The sequence below is a fragment of the Triticum dicoccoides genome, chromosome 3A (assembly GCF_002162155.2).
Source record: "Triticum dicoccoides isolate Atlit2015 ecotype Zavitan chromosome 3A, WEW_v2.0, whole genome shotgun sequence".
NCBI classification, from domain to species: domain Eukaryota; kingdom Viridiplantae; phylum Streptophyta; class Magnoliopsida; order Poales; family Poaceae; genus Triticum; species Triticum dicoccoides.
Window position 1 is genome coordinate 427,164,024 of NC_041384.1, and position 20,535 is coordinate 427,184,558.

Consider the following 20,535-nt stretch of genomic DNA (forward strand, 5'->3'; position numbering starts at 1 on the left):
GTCGCAATTTAGTTCAGCCCCGGGACAGTGGACGGTCCTGTCTACCAAGCGCTGGACATGTTTGCTTGAATGGAAATAAGTTGTCAATAGAAATTAGTTGTCAACTATTTTTGAATAAACAATATCAAAGACATAAATATGGTTGAGAAACTCACATAATGGTAGAACTGGAGGCGTTTGCACATCGACCCAGATGTCGATATTAGCTTCAATATCATCTTTGGGACGAATATCAAAGGTGATAACCATATCAGGCTCAAATGCATAAGCCTTGCATGGTGCTTGCCAAGTTTTGCATTCAAAATAGGTGTAGGTGTCTGCATTGTATCATTATGCGTCAAAAGTATAATCATGCTCTTCAAGTAAACTCTCTTACCTCCATAGTTTTCATAGGACTGAAACCAATCTTATCCAAGACAAAAATTCTTGCATGGCAAGGGATACGCTAATAGAATAGTAAAAAATAAAATTATAAGTTGAAGCAAATGAAGCATAAATCATGCTTTATTATAAAAAACACTTGTCATTGTGACTTACTGTATCCACTTCGAAGATCTCATCCAGCTTGATGCTGAAGCGCCTACCATCAACTAGGAAATTTCTGTCGCACAGGCCGTGCTCGTCTTTGTAGTATTCGCACATACCGAAATCCTTTTCGTCGCCAGCCATTTCCTATGTTCATAGTTGAAACATTAATTGATAAACACTTACTATTCTATTAATTCAACTAATTCAACTATTTCTATTAATTCAACTAGTTCAACTAATAAGCACTTACTAAAAATAAACTAGTTCTATTAATTTTCTTACTAAAAATAAACTAGCTAGCTCTATAGTAAAATTTCAATTAGAACATCAAATCACATATACCTAAATTTTCTTACTAAAAATAAACTAGTTCAACTAAGCACTTACTATAAATAAAAATAATTAATTTCTTACTAATTCAACTAAGCACTTACTGATTCATCTAACATTAATATATCTAATTCATCTATAACTAAAAGTATAAAAAACTAACTCATTTAATTAACATTAATTAATATCTATCTAATTCATCTAACATTTGACATTAATATCTAACTTTTCTATCTTATTCATCAAACATTTGACATTAATCTAACATTCTTATCTAGCTAATTCATCTAATTTCGATCATCTAATTAACAATTTGACATGCATTAATATAATTCATTTAGCTAGCTAAAACTTTGACATTAACAATTTGACATTAATCTAAAAAATAGAAAATAAGTAAAAAAGTGTGTATGTGTGTGTGTGTGCACGCGCGTGTGTACATGTGTGTGTGTGTACGAGCGGGGGCTCGATCGGGGTGGCGACGGGGGGCGTATGGGGCGGCGATTGACCGGCGCGGGGCAGCGGCACGAGACGTACGTATGGTGACGACGGGGACGGGGACGGGGGCGGCGGCGACGGGGACAGCGGCGGCAGGGGCGGCGACGCGGACAGGGATGGCGACGGCGCGGGACAGGGGCGGCGTACGGGGCGGCGGCAATGTTGAAAGAGATTGGAGAAGTGGGAGATGAAACTGAAACTTTTTGAACTGTTGTATATATAGGATGGACCTTTGCTACCGGTTGGAGCCACCAACATGTACTAAAGGTCAAATTTGGCCAGGCCAAATGACGGGAAGCGACCCCCTTTAGTACCGGTTCGTGGCTGAAATCGGTACTAAAGACCGCCCCTTTAGTATCGGTTGGTGCCATGACCCGGTACTAAAGGGGGTGCGCTGCCACCGTGCAGTGCACAAAGTTTAGTTCCACCTCGCCGAGCGAAGGGCAGCCGCACTAGTTTATAAACCCAGTCGCGACTGCTCCTTCGAGCTCCTCTCTAATGCAGACTTCTAGGCCTAAACTGCTGCTTTGCCCTGTGGGCCTACTGGGCCTTGCGGGCTTGCATCGTGGCCCAACTACATGTTGGGTTTCTAGTCGTATGCAGGCCGTTGTGGCCCAGTAGGTGGGCTTTTTTGTTTTTTCTGCTTTATTTATTTGTGAGTTGTTTTTTGATGTATTTAGAGTTTCTTTGTGAATATTTTTGCTTTAGGTACAAAAAATTACAAAGTTTCTGTTAGTTCCAGTAGTTTTCAAAATTAAAGAGTTTAAATTTGAATTATTTGAAATTTGTGTGAATCACTAGTTTGTGAATAACTTTACTTTAAAAATAGATTTTTCAGTGATTCTTTTTTCTTATGTTTAATATTAGTGTTTTTTATCATTATATTCAAATTGGTAATACTTAGGTTTTTAAATCCCTTCGTAGTAGATGAGTCTCGTTCGAAACCCTGATACTTCGAAAGAGATTGTCCATTTTGTACATGAAGTGCATCTAGTTTTTGTCGTAACCCTCTCTACTTTTTTGCACATGCTATGTGGGTGTAATAATGATACCATGCCAACTTTCAACCTTTTCAGAGTTCATTTGTAGTGCTTTTCAATTGCAGGGTCGTTTAGCTCAAAAAATCATTAAATGCATGAAAAATAGCAAATGATGTCAGAAAGGGTTGAAAGTTGATGACATGGCTTTGAATGGTGCATATTGAACGCACAAAAAGTCTGGAGTTGTAATAAGTTTAAAAAAAATGAAGTGCCTTTGTAACACATGAGTTTTTGTCCTAAACCCTCATACTTCCAAAGAGATTGTCCAGTTTGTACACGAAGTGCATCTAGTTTTTGCCGTAACCCTCTCTACTTTTTGCACATGCTATGTGGGTGAAATGATGATATCATGCCAACTTTCAACCTTTTTAGAATTCATTTGTAGTGCTTTTCAATTTCAGGGTCATTTAGCTCAAAAAAATCATTAAATGCATAAAACATAGCAAATGATGTCAGAAAGGATTGAAAGTTGATGACGTGGCTTTTGAATGGTGCATATTGAACACACAAAAAGTCTGGAGTTGTAATAAATTTAAAAAATGAAGTGCCTTTGTACTAGATGAGTTTCATTCGAAACCCTGATACTTTGAAAGATATTGTCCATTTTCTACACGAAGTGCATCAAGTTTTTGCCGTAACCCTCTCTACTTTTTTGCACATGCTATGTGGGTGAAATGATGATACCATGCCAACTTTCAACCTTTTCAGAGTTCATTTGTAGTGTTTTTCAATTTCAGGGTCATTTAGCTCAAAAAATCATTAAATGCATGAAAAATAGCAAATGATGTCAGAAAGGGTTGAAAGTTCATGACATGGCTTTGAATGGTGCATACTGAACGCACAAAAAGTCTGGAGTTGTAATAAGTTTAAAAAATGAAGTGCCTTTGTAACAGATGAGTTTTTGTCCGAAACTGTGATACTTTGAAAGAGATTGTCCAGTTTGTACACGAAGTGCATCCAGTTTTTGCGGTAACTCTCTCTACTTTTTTTCACATGCTATGTGGGTGAAATGATGATACCATGCCAACTTTCAACCTTTTCAGAGTTCATTTGTAGTGCTTTTCAATTTCAGGGTCATTTAGCTAAAAAAAGCATTGAATGCATGAAAAATAGCAAATGATGTCAGAAAGGGTTGAAAGTTGATGACGTGGCTTTGAATGGTGCATACTGAACGCACAAAAAGTCTGGAGTTGTAATAAGTTTTAAAAAATGAAGTGCCTTTGTAACAGATGAGTTTTCGTCCGAAACCCTGATACTTCGAAAGAGATTATCCAGTTTGTACACAAAGTGCATCCAGTTTTTGTCGTAACCCTCTCTACTTTTTGCACATGCTATGTGGGTGAAATGAAAATACCATGATAACTTTCAACCTTTTCAGAGTTCATTTGTAGTGCTTTTCAATTTCAGGGTCATTTAGCTCAAAAAATCATTAAATGCATGAGAACTGATAAATGATGTCAGAAAGGGTTGAAAGTTGATGTTGTGGCTTTGAATGATGCATACTGAACGCACAAAAAGTCTGGAGTTGTAATAAGTTTTAAAAAATGAAGTACCTTTGTAACAGATGAGTTTTCGTCCGAAATCCTGATACTTCAAAAGAGATTGTCAAGTTTGTACACGAAGTGCATCCAGTTTTTGCCGTAACCCTCTCTACTTTTTTTGCACATGCTATGTGGGTGAAATGATGATACCATGCCAACTTTCAACCTTTTAAGAGTTCATATGTAGTACTTTTTAATTTCAGGGTCATTAGCGAAAAAATTATTGAATGCATGAAAAATAGCAAATGATGTCAGAAAGGGTTGAAAGTTGATGACGTGGGTGCATACTGAACACACAAAAAGTCTGGAGTTGTAATAAGTTTAAAAAAATGAAGTTCCTTTGTAAGAGATGAGTTTTCATCTAAAACCCTACTACTTCGAAAGAGATTGTCCAGTTTGTCTCTCTCTACTTTTTTACTCAAAACAAATCATTAAATGCATGAAAAATAACAAATGAAGGCAGAAAGGGTTGAAAGTTGATGACGTGGCTTTGAATGGTGCATACTGAACGCACAAAATTATAGACCAGTGTAGGTGAGATGGAGTAGAGAAAAAGAGTGACACGTGCACTAGTGGGGGTCGCCGTGAGAAGTCCAGCTTTGAATGGTGCATACTGAACGCACAAAAAGACTGGAGTTGTAATAATTAAAAAAATGAAATGCCTTTGTAAAGGAGAGGCGCAATGCTCACCTGCACGTTGCTTAGCTCCGTGTAGTCTACACCATTTCCTCAAGGCCTGAAGTTAAGCAACATGCAGATGAGCATTGCGCCTCTCCTTCATCGTCGTTCCTCGTCTCTGCACTCAGGGCTTATAAACCGCTGTGAGTCCCTCTCGCTTGGCGAGGTGGGACTAAAAAACCGCTGCGAAAAGAATCAACTAAAAAACTCTAGTACCGGTTCGTGGCATGAACCGGTACTAAAGGTGCTGGTGGGGCCCCGGCCTGACAACAGCCTGCCACCGCCTCTTTAGTACTGGTTCGTGGCATGAACCGGTACTAAAGGTTTGCCACGAACCGGTACTAATGAGCGCCGCCCGCCTAGCCGTTGGAACCGGCACTAATGGTCACATTAGTGCCGGTTCAGTTACAAACCGGGACCATTAGTGTCGGTTCAGTTACAAACTGGGACTAATGTGCTTCACATTAGGCCCTTTTTCTACTAGTGTTCGTTACTCGTTTATACCAACACTTGTCACATAAAAGTCATGGATGCGTTGGATGATACATGCTTACTCAAGTCTCCATTTTATAGTGTTTTCCAGGAGGTTTCTTATTGATTACTTCGGATTTTTACCAGTTTTTGCTCTTGATTCATTACTTATTTATCGAAATCGAAGAAACCTTTATGAAATAATATCACACGTAGGGAAGAATCTGGAGCCATAATTGAGTAGACGGAGGAGTAACGGCCAACTTTTGTTTTGGAAGCATCATCATTCAAGCTAGTACATCTGAGTGCGTCAAGTTCAAATTCAAAGTCTCAGACGGATTCTGTGAGTGATACTCATCTGAACATTTCGAGATCATCTAGTAGAAAAATCCTAGGATCCAGTATAGTTCAAACCCTCTGAATGGTGATTACTATGAGCCTCCAAGCTAGGATAAGTGAACTGTCAAGACCATAAGTTTCATTCGGACCTTCCGAGTGTCTATCATCTAGAGCCTCCAAGCCTTTGTGGATAGGTCACTTGCATTCTGCGCCAGAATATCTCATCCAGATCGACTGAGGTTCTTTTTGCTCTAGGCTCGTCTGAAACCTCTAAACGACATTGGTGGAACCTTCGAGTATGTTAAAAGTTGCCACCTTTAATCCATTCGGACCCTCTAAGTTATGTGATATAGTCCACCCTATATATACCCAATGCACCTCCGACCAATGAGTATTGTACCAAGCTTTCGTAACACATTTTCTTCACTCTCCAACCCATATTTTCAGATATTCCCTCCTTCATGGGATCCATTCCTATCATATGAGCATTCCAACCTCTCATATACTGCAGATCCTATGAGTGCTGAAGTGTGGAGAAGCTTATATTTTATAGCACAAGCAAGAGATTAGTCAGGAAGCAACCCAATTCCTTGATATATTTTTGGAGGGTGCACACCTCCTAGATCATCTAGGTGTACTTGGGAGCCTTCAAGGTGCGTTGAGGAACCGAGAAATTTGTGAAGGCAAGGAGATCTGCATACTTCGTGTGAAGATCTATTCCGAGTGAGCCTTTCTTTATGATTGCCATGGTGGGATACGCGAGCCTATGAATTTGTGTCCATGATATTTGTGTCAGTTTGTGGTCAAGGCCATGACATTCGATACCAGTTTTATCACCTGGATACTCCTTTAGTTGATCAGACTCCTTAATTGGTCTCACTCATGTTTTTTTAGACAGTCTCACTCATGTCGACCTACATGCCCATGTGCTCATGCCAGGAACAAGGATCTTGGGCCAAGGCCCATGTTGTTGTCTCCTTTGCCAAAATTATGGCTCTCGGTTTCCCATAGACTAACACCTGGTGGACACGACCAGTCATGTATCATATGTGGTGTCAAGTGAGCTAAACCACTAGACTTGGGTTTGTCTTTTTTAGTAACACCAATTAAAATATTGACACACATGCGCACACTCATACAATGCCCACAGAAGGTCAGGTCAGAGTCACGAAGCTTCAAGATTGATGAAGTCATCGCCTAGCTATCAACAGAAACATCACCTTCTGTCACAACCCTAGTTCAGTAATGCACTTGGGTTAGATCTGCATGTTGCATCATGTTTAAATTGTATCTAAACTTGAAATGGGGATTCAACAAACCCTAGCACCCCTTTGAATTACTAGGTTCAACCAAATTGGTTTCAATGAACCTGAAATGCCCTTCAAAAAATTTCATGATTTAGGGAAAAGGGTGAAAACCCTAACCATAAATAGTGCACATTTTTGCAGGACCAAACTGGGCATCGAATTAAATCAGACCATATTTGAATTGGGGCTATTTAAATAATAAATATATACTTTAAAAGCTCCAAATATTTTGAAACTTGTAGAGGGCTTCTGGAATATTCCAGAGTGAGCCCACAAAACAAGTTTCAAAGTTATCAAAAATGTTTTAGTGCCTAAACTAATACAAAACAGAAAGAAAGAAATAGAAAAGAGAAAAGAAATAAAAGAGAGAGAGATAGAGAGAGAGAGAAAAACCTACCAGCGGCCCAGCACTGTGCGGCCAGCTGGGCCAGCCCACCAGCGCCGTCGTCCTCCTGGCGCCAATCGGCTGGGCGTGTGGCCGACGCGCGTGCACGGCGAGAGCGCCACGCCACCAGCTACCTGCCTGCGTCCACGGGATAGTGCAACGCCACGGATCTCCTCCTCGGTATCGTCTCGAATGATCCAGCCTCTCATTCCTCCCTCTGCTCTCTCCCTCGCCTCTCGTATCCATGGCCGAACCTCGCCCGAGCTCGCCGTCACCATAGTCGTGTCCACAGCCATCCCCGAGCCTCTCCCACGTGCCCACGAGATCCGCCAAGAAGCTCTCGCCCTCTCCGCTAAGTCACGCGGCACCGGACGCCCCCGAACGCCCTCACCGCCGTCTTCTTCAACCTCAGGTCACCGAGATCGCCGGTGACCGTGCGCCCGCTCCAACGCTTCCCCGAGCTCGCTGAGACCACTGAACGAACCGCTATGATCTCCTGCGTTGATCCCCTCCTTCCTCCCCTTCGATTTCAAGCCGTAGACGTCGCCCCTTTGACAACCGTAGCCGCCGCCGCTTGAGCTCGTCGCTGACGCAGCTCCGGTGACCAAATGGTCACCCCGGCGAGTCCAACTTGCTCCCTGCAATGCGTAGTGCCCTGCTAGACCTTTGCCTCGCTCGTTTGCGCGTCGCAGCGCCAACCCCACACCCACCCGAGCTCCGGCGGCCGCCCAAGTGCTCGTCGTCGTCGACTCCGGGCTCCCCATGACCTGATGTTGCCTCGCCTGGATGCGCGGGAGCACGGGCTCCCTCCTGGTGCCCTCAGAGTGCCCAACTGCTGCCCCTAGCGCCACTCCAGCGAGCCGCCGCCGCTCTGGTTGGTCGTCGTCGGCTAAACGACGGCATAACCAGCCATTAGGGCCTAATCACCCCACTAACCAACCCCCTGGGCCACTGACGCATGGGCCCCATGCCCTAATTAACCCCAGCTCTATTTCTACTTAGATTAGTTATAACCTAACGGGACCCACACGTCATACTTGACTGTGCTGACGTGGCCGTTGACCGGACCCACCTGTTGGTGACACTAATGACATCGGGTCACTGACCAGTGGACCCCACTGGTCAGGTTTGACCCTGGTCAGCACCAGTTGACCCGCTGACGTCAGCATGATGACATGCTGACTCAGTAGATCATTTACTGGATTTTGTTTAATTCTAAATAACCAAAAAAATTCAGAAAATGATTTGAACTTCTAAAAAGCATAGAAAATAATCTGTAACTCCAAATGAAATAAATTATATATGAAAAATGATTAGAAAAATCCAATCTTTCCATATGTACCTTTTTCATGCATGTTGGAACAACTTATGGCTGTTGTTTAGGACAAATCATATAAATGGCATTTAAACCTTCACATATGGAGTTTGAATTTGAAACTAGGGTTCAAACCAACTTCATTTAACTTGTTGCTAGTTGCATTAGCTCAATCAACAGCATATTGTCATGTCACATTCATGCATCATATTGTTGCATTGCATTGATTGTGTTCTTTCTTGTTTGCCGGTATTTGTCCCCTCCCGGTAGATGTGGTTTCGATGATGTGATCGATGACACCGATGAAGAGCTATACTATCTTCAAAAGTGTCAGGCGAGCAAAACCCCCTTGTTCATTCCGATATAATCCCACTCTCTCGCTCCTGCTCTCTTTTACTGCATTAGGACAACAGCGATTCAACTATTACATGCTGCGGTAGTTGAACCCCTTTCCTCTGCATGACCTGTCATTGCCACGATAAATAGATGAAACCCACTAGCATGAGTAGGAGTTGTTTGAGCCCTGATATACCTACTCATTAATGCTTGTTTGTCATGCCTGCTATTGTTTAGAGTTGTGTCAGGTCTGATTCATCGAGGATGAATTGGAAAGTTGTGAACATGTCCTACTATTGAGAGCTAAGTGTGTGAACACGATTTGGTAAAGGTAGCGGTGAGAGGCCATGTAGGAGTACATGGTGGGTTATCTCATTGAAACCGTCCTCAGGAATTGAGTTCTGTGTTTGTGATCCATGAACAGCTACTACCACACATTGGGTTCCGGTAACTCGGCCCCTCTCGGCTTATTAATCAACCTGATCTCTGTCCAGGAGTTGCAACTAGTTTTTGGTGTTTGTAGGTAGTGCTAGTAGTCTACCAAGTGGCACCCGATATAGGTGGGCTTGGGACAGACTAGGTGCAGTGGCGCGGTGTACCAAGTGTCGCCCGTTTGGTGGGCTTGGGAACCCTGCTCACATCATTTGGGGCCGTGAGTGACACCCCGGCCGGATCTCCTTGCGGATGGAATCCGAATAGGCGATAAACCTGGACTAGAGACTTGCAAGGTTAGTCAGGTCGTGGCCGACACCCTCGCCAGGCTTCCGCTTGAAGGTTGCCGAGATACATGACGTGTACATCGCGGTAAGTGGCGAGAGCGTGTGTGAATAAGTACACCCCTGCAGGGTTATAAATGATCTACTCGAATAGCCGCGTACGCGGTAAATGACCTATGGGTTGCCTATATAGTTCATAGACATGTGAAAGTGGATACTTTAAAATGCGCAAGATAAGTGTGAGTGCTATGGATGGCCTTCTCGTAGGAAGACGGGAGCGGATCCATGGTGGTGTATTGATATGATGAATATGTGGACTCGTGTGCGCCACCTCAAGAGAGTTACCAGTAGTCATAGTACAGGATAGCCACTGAGTCAAAGCTGGCTTGCTGCAGTTAAACTCCACCATCCCCTTTGTTGATACTGATGCATATGTAGCTAGTTCTGATGTAAGTCTTGATGGGTACATTTGTACTCACGTTTGCTTAATTTATGTTTTTGCAAAGAGACTTCAGTCTCACTAGTAGTTCCGCGTGGACTTCGACGTTTAGCTTGTTACCTCATCTACGATCTTGTATCCTTGGGAGGGTCTTGTAGATAGTCAGGCTTCTCAGCCTTTTCATTTGTAGTTGTCTGTACTCAGACAAGTTAAGCTTCCGCATGTGCTTTTTGCTTGTATGACTTGAATGTTGGGTCATCGGACCCATGTTTGTAATATCTGGCTCCTCGGAGCCTAATGAATAAATACTTTGAGTCGTAGAGTTATATTGTGATGCCATGTTGTACTTGCACATATCGAGCATATTGTGTGTATGTTATTGAAATACTTGGTATGTGTGGGATCCGACAACCTAGTTGTTTACTCTTGGTAGCCTCTCTTATGGGGAAATGTCTCATATTGCTTCCACTGAGCCATGGTAGCTTGCTACTGCTTCGGAACACTTAGGCTGGCCGGCATGTGTTCTTCTTCGTTCCTGTGTCTGTCCCTTCGAGGAAATGTCACGCGTTGTTCCTTTAAGTCCTTGTAGCTTGCTACGACTTGGGTTCATATGTTGATGACCGACACGTTCGTTGTTGGGTCATGTATGCCTGTCCCTGTAAGTTAGTGCCATTTTGGATTCACGACTAGTCATGTCGGGCCGGGTTCTCTATCATATGTATGCTAGCGACACTATCATATGCGTGAGCCAAAAAGGCGCAAACAGTCCCGAGCCAAGGAAGGTGACACCCATGGGAATACCGTGCGTGAGGCCGCAAAGTGATATGATGTGTTACATACTACTCCCTCCATTCCTAAATATTTGTCTTTCTAAAGATTTCAAATGAACTACGACATACGGATGTATATAGACATATTATAGAGTGTAGATTCACTTATTTTGCTCCATATGTAGTCGCTTGTTGAAATCTCTAGAAAGACAAATATTTAGAAACAAAGGGAGTAGATCAGTGTGACTTAGGATCGGGGTCATGACACCTTTCACTTAAGGTAATCCGCATTTAATGATACACCAAAACATCAAACATGGATTTGATCCCTAATGTGTTAGGGGGTACCGCTACCCTCCTAACCATTGGTTTACTATACTTAACATTGGCTAAATGGTTACGATTTTGCATCTCAAAAAAAGGTATGGTTCTGCACCTCAAAAACAGGTATGGCTTTTCACTAAATTACTAGAAGTTGTGATTAATTGTTATGGGTTGCACTGAGCTTCTGGTGTTAACTCTTGTTTCACCAATCAACAACAATACAGTCCAACCCCACGTGCTGCGCAATGATAAACCCGGCCTGCCTTTGTCCAAAAAATTATTAACCGAACCTCATCTCTTCCCCTCAAAAAAGAAAACCAAACTCATCTCGGGAAAAAGACCCTTCAACTGTGCGAATGCAAATGTCAGTACCACTAAAATCGTCTCACCCTCATACAACTTCAAATGCACAATGCAGAAAAATCCCTCGTGCGGAACTTTCACTTGGAGAACGCGACACAATTATACAAATAGCACCAATACATACAAAACGGCGGGCCATAGTTGGTTCCGACGCATTTAAACATAGTACGATAATTTTATCATACGACAAGGGATATACAAACTAGAGACAATTGACATCATATCATCCAGAGATGACACTAAAAACAGCTAACAAAGGTGAAGATAATTCTTGTGCCTCTACTACTACATCCATATTTCTACATGGTCTTGGATGTTAACAGCATGGTTGCACTACATTGTGCAAATCTCTTTTAGAAAGATAGATGGCAGAGCATGAGAAAGCACCTGAGAACTGACTTGTCCCAGACCGACCCTCTTGACCACAAAACTGAGTTGTCCCAGAACAAAGTGAGACTTGTCAAGGCCAGTAACCTCAATACTTTGCAGCTTGAGCTACCATATCTGAGTACTGTTCTGGCACGAAGGATTTCACTCTCAATTCAACCTTGCCATCTTGACTGGGAGAATATGATTTCACGCCGATGACTGTGGCCATTGCTGCAACAGATTGAAGTTCAAATCAAATGCCGGTTTTATTAACATTTGCATGATATTTATAGTAACTAACAGCAGGGTACCTAGACAGGATGTAGATCTCACAACATAGACCTTAAGCATCACAAGCGGAAAGTTATAGTTTTTGACTTTCAACAAGTTTAAATGGAGTGAAATTGTGAGAACGCAAGTTTACATATGCAAGTAGCAAGTTAACTTTGATGTAATTGGCCTGCTTAAATTGTGGTTTATGCCCGATTGTAACAAGTAAAGCATGAGCCAGGGCGAAGAGGCACTGGTTCACAGATGACAGACTCATAGGCCTGTCAGTGTTGACAGAAAATGTATAGAACTGCCTAGAGCTAGTAAATATATCAGCGCTGCTATACACACAATAAAAATACGCCCGACTCCTGCCCGATCCTACATGGCAGCCTAGCGCGAGCGTGCATGCACGGGATTTGAACGGGAAGGCAGTGTCGCTCGCAGATTGTGCGTCAAGTATCGTCTGTCAAGCAATTTCGTAAATATATTGTACAACTTTCTCCGTAGCAGCATTTTGAGTGAAGCAGCAAAAAGAGAGGCATTCCCAGACAAAAAGAAAAACAAATTGGTGTACTTACTGTCATGTATACGCCCATATAGGAGCCTTTCGCCAAGCCAATCCTGCAATGGCCTGGACCGTATTCTGGTGCTGCGTCTCACGCCAGATTGCCACGCAAGACCAAATGCTGATAGCATTCCATGAAAATAGACAAGAACATCAGTTTCCTTGCAATATACACATACTTATTTGGAACAAGAAATGTCTGCATGCTGCAACGTGCAGAAGTAGGACCTGTCAGGCTTTTCCTTCTATTCACTTCTTGCCTCTTCTTTCTCCTTTGACCTTCCTTTTGCAATTTACCTTTGTTTGGGGACCGTGGAACCCTTGTATCAACTGTCTGCTGCTGGAAATACAAAGGAAAAGCTGAAAATTAACATACAAAAGTCTCATGAGGTCAATATGCCTATTGCTTGTTGCACAACTTGCTAACACGAGTTACATGGACCTACTAGATGGTAACACGCCCTTTTCGCAATCAATATGTGTTTTATCTTTTGACTTGCTATACTATCTCGTTCCTTGAATGTTATTAATATTGATTGGCAAGTATACGGGGCTATATTTATGTTTGTGATGTTACTGAAAATGACCCAGGGTCATAAATAAACCATACAAAGAACACATATGAACTGTATGCGAGCACATGTATTGATGGATAATGATGTTTCACAGATCATATATATGTAGATATCAAATAGCTAATGTGCACTAACACACCGACTCTAGCATTCCGATGTGGGACATTGCTGCCCTGTACGTGTGCGTATCTTGCAGGCAGTTGCTGCGACCCTAGTAGGACAATCCTCAACTGTGGCGACCACAAGGTGCTACAAAATTATCTCAGCTTTCATCCAACCAGGTTTCTTCTACTCTAGTTCCCCTGCTCAGCTTCTAGTAGTAATCCCGAGATCTATAACTGCAGTGAACTGGATGTTGCTGTACAAAAATGTTCATTGCGCTAGGGCAGCCGACCCATAACAGTATACTACTAAACCAGAAGTGACCACTCAGCCCCCTCAATATGGAGTGATGTGCTAAGGCTCAGCTATGTAGCATCTTTATGCTCATGAATAACATGAGCTTGACATATAAACAGTGAACTCCAAACACTTTTTCATAGCTGTATTTATGTTATCCCTACTATACTGTACAAATAAACAGAACAAGATACCCACTGGATGTGGCATGCATATCACATATGTAAGATTATACTAGGACAGAAGTTACAGTCTAGAAGCTAAAACATGGGAATGTTCAAGAAACAAATGTACCTCGATATTTGTATCTTGCATACTAGGTTGAGTCTCTGTATCACAATTTTCGGGGGGTATTCCCAATGGATTGCTTGCCTCTTCTGTAACAAAGTATACTTCAGTACTTCACATGCAGGAGAATGTTGAGTCATGAAATTTATTTATACCAAGTAATTTAGAGCAGCTTAAAGCATGTGTTTACATTTACAAAGCGTACAGCATAATAACAAAAGAAAATTAAAATCAGCTGGCAGATTATAAGATTGTTTTGTAGCATACATGTATATGAAACAGTAACAATAACAGGTTTTGTATTTGATGAAGGCACGGACCCTAGCTAAGAGCAATCCTTGTAGGAATCATCTAAAGTACGTGCCTACATGCATTACAAACTACTCCCTCCGTCCCAAAAGTGGCGTGGTTTTAGTTCAAATAAGTCAAAATTTGAACTAAAACCACGACACTTATTTTGGGATGGAGGGAGTATTAAACAGGAACATGGAGCAGAATAGGCAGAAGTGAGACCTGCCCCTCTTTTCATTCTCTTCAATGGCTGCTTCTTAGACTCCTCATTTTGAACTCGCTTTTGCTTACTATCTTTGCTTGGGGAGAGTTCATTGCTTGCACCAACTGCAGGTTTCTGGAAGTTCCAAGATGGCAGGCATAAAAAGAGTTGAAAGCAGAGAAATATGCAACTTTTCTATATTAAGAAAATGCACAAGATAAACTCAGTTCCTTACGGCTGCAATACCAAAGCTACGGCTAAAAAGACAATGGTGTTTAATGAAGGAATCCTACCTCGAAGTTTCCTTCATGAACATGAGAGTTATTCTGTGGGACAATATCTTCTGGAAGTATTTCTGATGTATGGATTGGCTTATCTGTACAGAAAACAAGCTTTAATGCAAGACTAGATAACGAGTGTACATGTAAATGGCACATAAAATGAGTCGTGGACTCGTACAAGCATGGACAACCAAATCTGAAACAACTGGTAGAGATGTACAGTTTGCTCCTAGACAGAGACAAACTCTATGGCTACTACTTTTACAACACTTAGATACAGTGATGTGTCATGGCATCCACATGTCACCATCAGTTACTATCTTGATGGCTGATACTGATACTGAAACTGTGAGGTTGTCGTATCCATGTTTTTAGGGAAGTGGTCATTACACTATTCACGAAACGAGTAAAACAGTGCTAACATGTCCCTATACGCATAAAATGGTGCCTAGGTATAAATTATCCCTCCAAGTTATTAATTATGTCAATGCTTCTGCATTATGATGCTCCTTTGGAGGAACACACCCATCCTACAAAGGTCTCAAATCCTGGCTAGAAACAATCACCTGATCTCATGCAGCAAATGGAAATGATACTAGATTCCTTTGCACAAATTTGTTACTAGGGTTCAGAATAGCACGTGTATATGCTGTACAGGAGATTGCTAGTTTCCAATAAGCTATGCAGCTGATAGCATGTACTGATTCCGCAATGGCATCATTAGGAAACTTAGCACTACCATGCCATAATATGGTCAATTTCATGATAATACAACACCATCGTGTCTCTTTACGTAGCTCAGAACCGCAGCATAAAGGTTGCTCTTCAGAATCTGTACTGCCATCTCACTTCTTGAAGCAGTAAAAGTTTATATTCATGTTTGAGAAAAACACTACTATAAACCTATATAGCACCAATAAAGTAGGCAACTAACCATATTTTGGACTTTGGCTGCTGTTACAACTTTTCACAGGATGGTGCTGAAGGATAAGGAGATAAAAGAATAATAGGTTGGCTAAGAGGTGGGACAGAAACATCATCCATTCATCCCAGGTAAACTATCTCAAGTTCATGACAAATGTTACGACCATATTATTCTTTATAAAATTTATCAATCTGTTATCTCTCCCATTCGTCCTTTCAAACGGGCAGAACGGCGCGAAATCGAGGGAGCCCTCAGATGGGCGGGTCGGCCAGCCCTTCTTATAGATTAGAATGCTCTACTCCCTAATCTAATCATCTACATGCTCATCTTCATGGCGATAATTACCTGTGTTCTTCTGGAACTCCACAGAGTAAAAAACTTTAAGTTGTGAAACATACACTAACTTACTAAGTAATTTAAAGCAGCTAAAAAGTAGATAAAGGTGTCAAACAAAGAATGCAAGACCTGAAACTCTTTTTCCTCTCTTTGCTGACTGCTTCTTGTTTTTTCTTTTTTGGACTGCATTTTGCTTACCACCTTTGCTCAGAGGGAGTTCACGGCTTATATCAACTGCCTGTTTCTGGAAGTCCAAAAAATGCAGGCATAAAGAACTTTTTCTTTAGAGCAGGCAAATATGTAACTTTTTTCTACATTTAAGAAAAGAATGCACAGGATGTGCAGCAATATGCTAAAATCATTGCATGTGAAGGGAATAAGTAGTGCATCAGTGCTTAAGCCTTAATTGTGTGGCATCTTTAGAGGGTTAAATGAATAGATATGTTAGAAAGGCATATTATGGCAAAGTGGTACGTTATACATATGTAACCAGAGAAAAAGATAGAGAAAGATGCTCATCTAAGTTACTTACTTCCATAAGATTATTTGCAGTGGCAATTGTGGGGAACAAAAGAGTGATACAGACCTACGAGGAACTAAGTCCCACAGTCCCACAAACTGAGCTAGGCCCAGTTCTTTACAACAGCAATTTCAAAGGAGAATAGCGCTTATTGAAACAAGCCTACCTCAACATTTTCATCCTGAATATGAGACTGATTATGCGCATCTGGAGGTATTTCCGGTGGATGGATTGGTTCATCTGTAGAAAATATGATTTAGACCTCACCAAAGAGTAAAAAAGAGAAATCTACAAAAACAGACACGTTTGGTAGTCTGCTTTAGACCTCAACGAAACAAGAAAATATGATTTAGAACTGTGCATGTAAATGCAACAAAACAAGTTGTGGTGTTTGAGGGGTAAAGTTTTCCCAGTTAGAAAAAATGCACTTATTGTAATTAGTTAAGAAGGCATGCTGCAACCAAACATTAGAAAAATGATTAACACATAACATTATAAGACAGCATAGTCCTCTCAAGTCAACTAATAGAGAAAAACCATGTATATGCTATTAATCAAAACCAATGCTTCGATGTGACACAGTTCTTTGGAGGAATGCATCCACCCTTATAGGTCCAAAATCTCTAGAAACAATCATCAAACCTCATGCACCGGATGGTTCCTGTCGCCCAAAATTTGTTGTCCATGTCCAGAATAGCATGCACAAACTTTGTGAGGGTGGTCCATAGGAGTCATGCTTCTTATTGTATGTCTGACTCCAAAATAGCATAACTAGGAAACTAATATTGCCAGAGCAGAGTCGACTTCGTGATAATGTACTATCATCTTGTTTCTTTAAGCAGTAAAAGTTCATTCTAACGTGGGGGATACAATAAATAAAAATTGTTCTCTCTCTTTTGCTAAATCTTGAGTCCTCAGTTCTGATGAGCAAAATGTCACAACTCTTTTGAGGGCATACGTACGAAAATTTGCAAGGAAAATAGGTACCTTGCACAAGCATGTCCCCTCCAAGCACTCCCTGTCACACAATAGGAATCAAAGTATGATACATGTTAAGCACACTAAAATGGGGCCTATAATTGAGAGTAATAGTTTGTGCAGGAACTCGCCTGATATCCGATATTCTCATCTTCACCATGCAACACCGACACATTTCTACCTGGTGCACTACCCAGCACTTTTGTTGTTTCACCTTCCAAATGATGAGAAGAAGTTCCTGGTTCATTATTTGGCCTCTCGGTAAATGGGTGATTCACTGGCATGTGCTCTTCCTGAAGAACAAAATAAAACATAATGTGCAGTGAAGTCAATGGTTCAGGAGAAGTTCAATAATAAACAAGTTGAAAGTCAATAACAAGTTCAATAGTAACTAACTACCTCTAATGAACCATTTTGCCCGCTAGATGCATCCTTTTTTTTGGCAACATCACTATCTATGCACGCACCAAGTGGAGAACTTACTGGTTCAAGAACATGGTCTGGAAATTTGATGCTTGAAGTTGGGGTCTCCCTTGCAGTAGAGGCCTCACCGTTTGTCAAAACAACATCATTGTAAGAACTGTGCACCTGCGATTGTTTATCCACAACAGTTTCTGGAGAATTATCAGATTCATCGTCTTCTGAAAGATCTGCTTTATCGTCCAGAATGTCTCGACCAAGTATGTGTTTCTCCCATTTCGAAATTGGAGCATGGTGGCTCCCTAATACAGGTCTTTCTGGAGTACGGTCACTCCTCAGATACTTCTGCTTAGTGCTTCTTACAGGCCTATCACCAGGAACATTGAATAGGTCAGGGATACAAGCTTCCCCTATGTTTATTTCTTTGATCTGTAACTTCTCTCGCAGCAGGCTTTCCTCTTTAGATTCATCCAAATTTTTGAATGCTGACATTAGGGAATCCAGAGTGGCGCCTTTATCCTTCTTAGCAAATGAATCTGTATAGAGGTAATTATATTAAACAAATCTAGGTTGAAATAGTTGAAACAGAAATGAGGAGGGAGTTTTAACCTTCTCTCGTTGAGACATCTTGTATATCACATTGGCTAGAACTTGAAGGGACCGGTGGCTTGGTTCTTTCAGGAACTGAAGGAGGCATGTCGTCTTGAGTGGACTGAGATTCTGGTAAAGTTCCCATCTGGGAATCGGGTGCTTCAGTACCATCTGAGGCATCCGTGCCCACACTAAAATTGTAAGAATAGACCGATTTTCTCCTGATAGTTAACAAAACAAAGCATGGGTCAATTCAATTTCATGATGGACGCTTAGGTGCATAACAAGTTGGCAAGAACCGATAGGTTATTGTAAAGTGATGATAGGTCAATATGAATTAGCTACATAAAAGTGCACTTTCTTAATACTGACTGTCTACTTCAATCAGTGACAACCAGAAGCAACAGCAAGATGATAAGTATGTAAAGAAATCCAAATTAACTTTTCGCAGAGCACAAGAGGCTATATTACACGAATGGCTTCTAAACATTAACACAAGTTAGAAAGAGCAGTTTATCAGCTAAAACATGGAACAAGATAGGCAGCATACCTCGACATTCCAGGCCGCTTCTTGGGTGGTTCCATAGGCCGATCATAATTTGCTGTTTTGGTTGGAACCTCACCTCTTAGCTTTTTTATCTCCCTGTCAGCCTCTGCATTCACGAACAACATGTTAGAGCATTACTGTCATTTACTGCTTCACTTACTACAAAAATTTAGAAGGAGGTGATGGGGATACTTTCGAGCCGCTCCAAGGTTAAGAAGTACTCCTCTGGATCATCAATGCTAAGCGCCTTGGAGAAATCAACATTCACGGGGTTGCTGCAAAACAGTAGCATCAAAACAAGTTATTTGAACTCCATTCACAGGTCACTATAGCAGAATGCAACTGACTTATGAACATATTGTTCCATAAGCTGTCACCAAAGCTATATCTGAAAGTAACAGCCTAGAACAAGCAAGTGGATTGCCTTTGGGTGGGCTTGAGAGAGAACTGAGCCCGCTTGCGGTCCAGCCCAGGCCTTCTACCCTGCTGGTTGTTCTTGCCATCCGCTCGATCCTCCTGATAGAGATTCTGGATGTCCCCCCGCTCCCTCAAGACCAGGCTGGCCTGCTCCATCAGCTCCTTGGAGCGTTTCTGCAACGGACCGGGCATTGTGAGACTAGCTCCAGCAATCACTTGAAACAGCAAATAGTTTGTGACTTATTCTCCTATATCTATATGGATTATCCCATGTATATTTCTAGGAAGATAAAGAAAACTTGTAATCCCGAAAGGAAAACAGCCCCGCGGTAAGAAAAAACGAAACCCTCGGTCCCCAGTGAGGTCGAACACCGCATGAGCCCAGACAAGCAAGCACGCGCACGCGCGCCGGTTCGAGAGCGGAGGGTCGCGTAAGGAGTGTACCAGGGATCCGCCGAGCAGCGCCCCAGGGGCCCTGGAGGGGGATGTGGAGGCCGCGGCAGGGCCAAGGGTCCGGAAAAGGAGGGACGTCGCAGAGGCGAAGGAGCGGAGGGGGTCACCCGCGGCGTCGACGGAAGCCATGCGCCGGCGGCGGCCGGGCCCCGCCTGGATCTCGCCGCCACAAGGGGGGGAGGACTGCTCAGGCGCGGCGTCGGTAGGGGTTGGGGGGAGTTTGAGACCGGGAGTTCAAAAATCGAAGCAATGGGTGGGGCTGAAGAGTTTGGACTTTGGAGTGGCGACTGGAGGCGACCGGGTTGGAGCGACTCCAACGCGCCGATCCGCGCTCATAAAACGGACATGAAAATCAGTCCAACACATCAACACCGTCGGACGACTTATTCCTGATCAAATTTGAGGCCTCCTTTGATTCATAGGTTAAAAATGTTGTAGGAATAGAAAAATCATAAGAAGTGAGATGACATGCATCTCAATTCCTATAGAGAAAGATATGTCATTTGATGTATAGGATAGAAATTTTTTCATTAAGTTTTAGCTAATGTTTTTTTTCCTTCAAAATGTAAAGGATTGATTCCTATCCTATATAGGAATAGGAATTCATTCCTACAAACCAAAAGGCATCAAAGGAAATTTTCCTATGCAAATCCTATCCTATAGAAATCCTATGACATTCCTACAAACCAAAGGAGGCCTGAACCTCGTTTGCCTTCGGGTGAACA

The 20,535-nt window shown here is 42.1% G+C and overlaps 1 protein-coding gene across 3 annotated transcripts; it reads right to left on the reverse strand.

The window, feature by feature from the left end:
- Window positions 1-11,430: 11,430 nt before the first annotated feature.
- On the reverse strand, window positions 11,431-20,096 carry LOC119268401 (centromere protein C-like). Of its 3 annotated transcripts, none has more exons than XM_037550019.1 (16): window positions 19,802-20,096; window positions 19,365-19,531; window positions 19,133-19,215; window positions 18,944-19,046; window positions 18,412-18,614; window positions 17,782-18,338; window positions 17,514-17,675; window positions 17,392-17,422; window positions 16,571-16,644; window positions 16,014-16,128; window positions 14,636-14,718; window positions 14,363-14,477; window positions 13,856-13,938; window positions 12,816-12,924; window positions 12,601-12,708; window positions 11,431-11,980 (listed from the first exon to the last, which is right to left on the reverse strand). In XM_037550019.1, exons 1-16 carry the CDS (start codon window positions 19,937-19,939, stop codon window positions 11,856-11,858), a joined length of 2,256 nt encoding a protein of 751 aa, XP_037405916.1. In that variant the 5' UTR covers window positions 19,940-20,096; the 3' UTR covers window positions 11,431-11,855. The 3 variants fall into 3 exon arrangements, with proteins under 3 accessions (XP_037405916.1, XP_037405915.1, XP_037405917.1); XM_037550018.1 differs by having other exon boundaries at window positions 11,445-11,980; window positions 12,816-12,927; window positions 19,802-20,095; XM_037550020.1 differs by having other exon boundaries at window positions 11,445-11,980; window positions 12,816-12,927; window positions 17,866-18,338; window positions 19,802-20,093.
- Window positions 20,097-20,535: the final 439 nt, after the last annotated feature.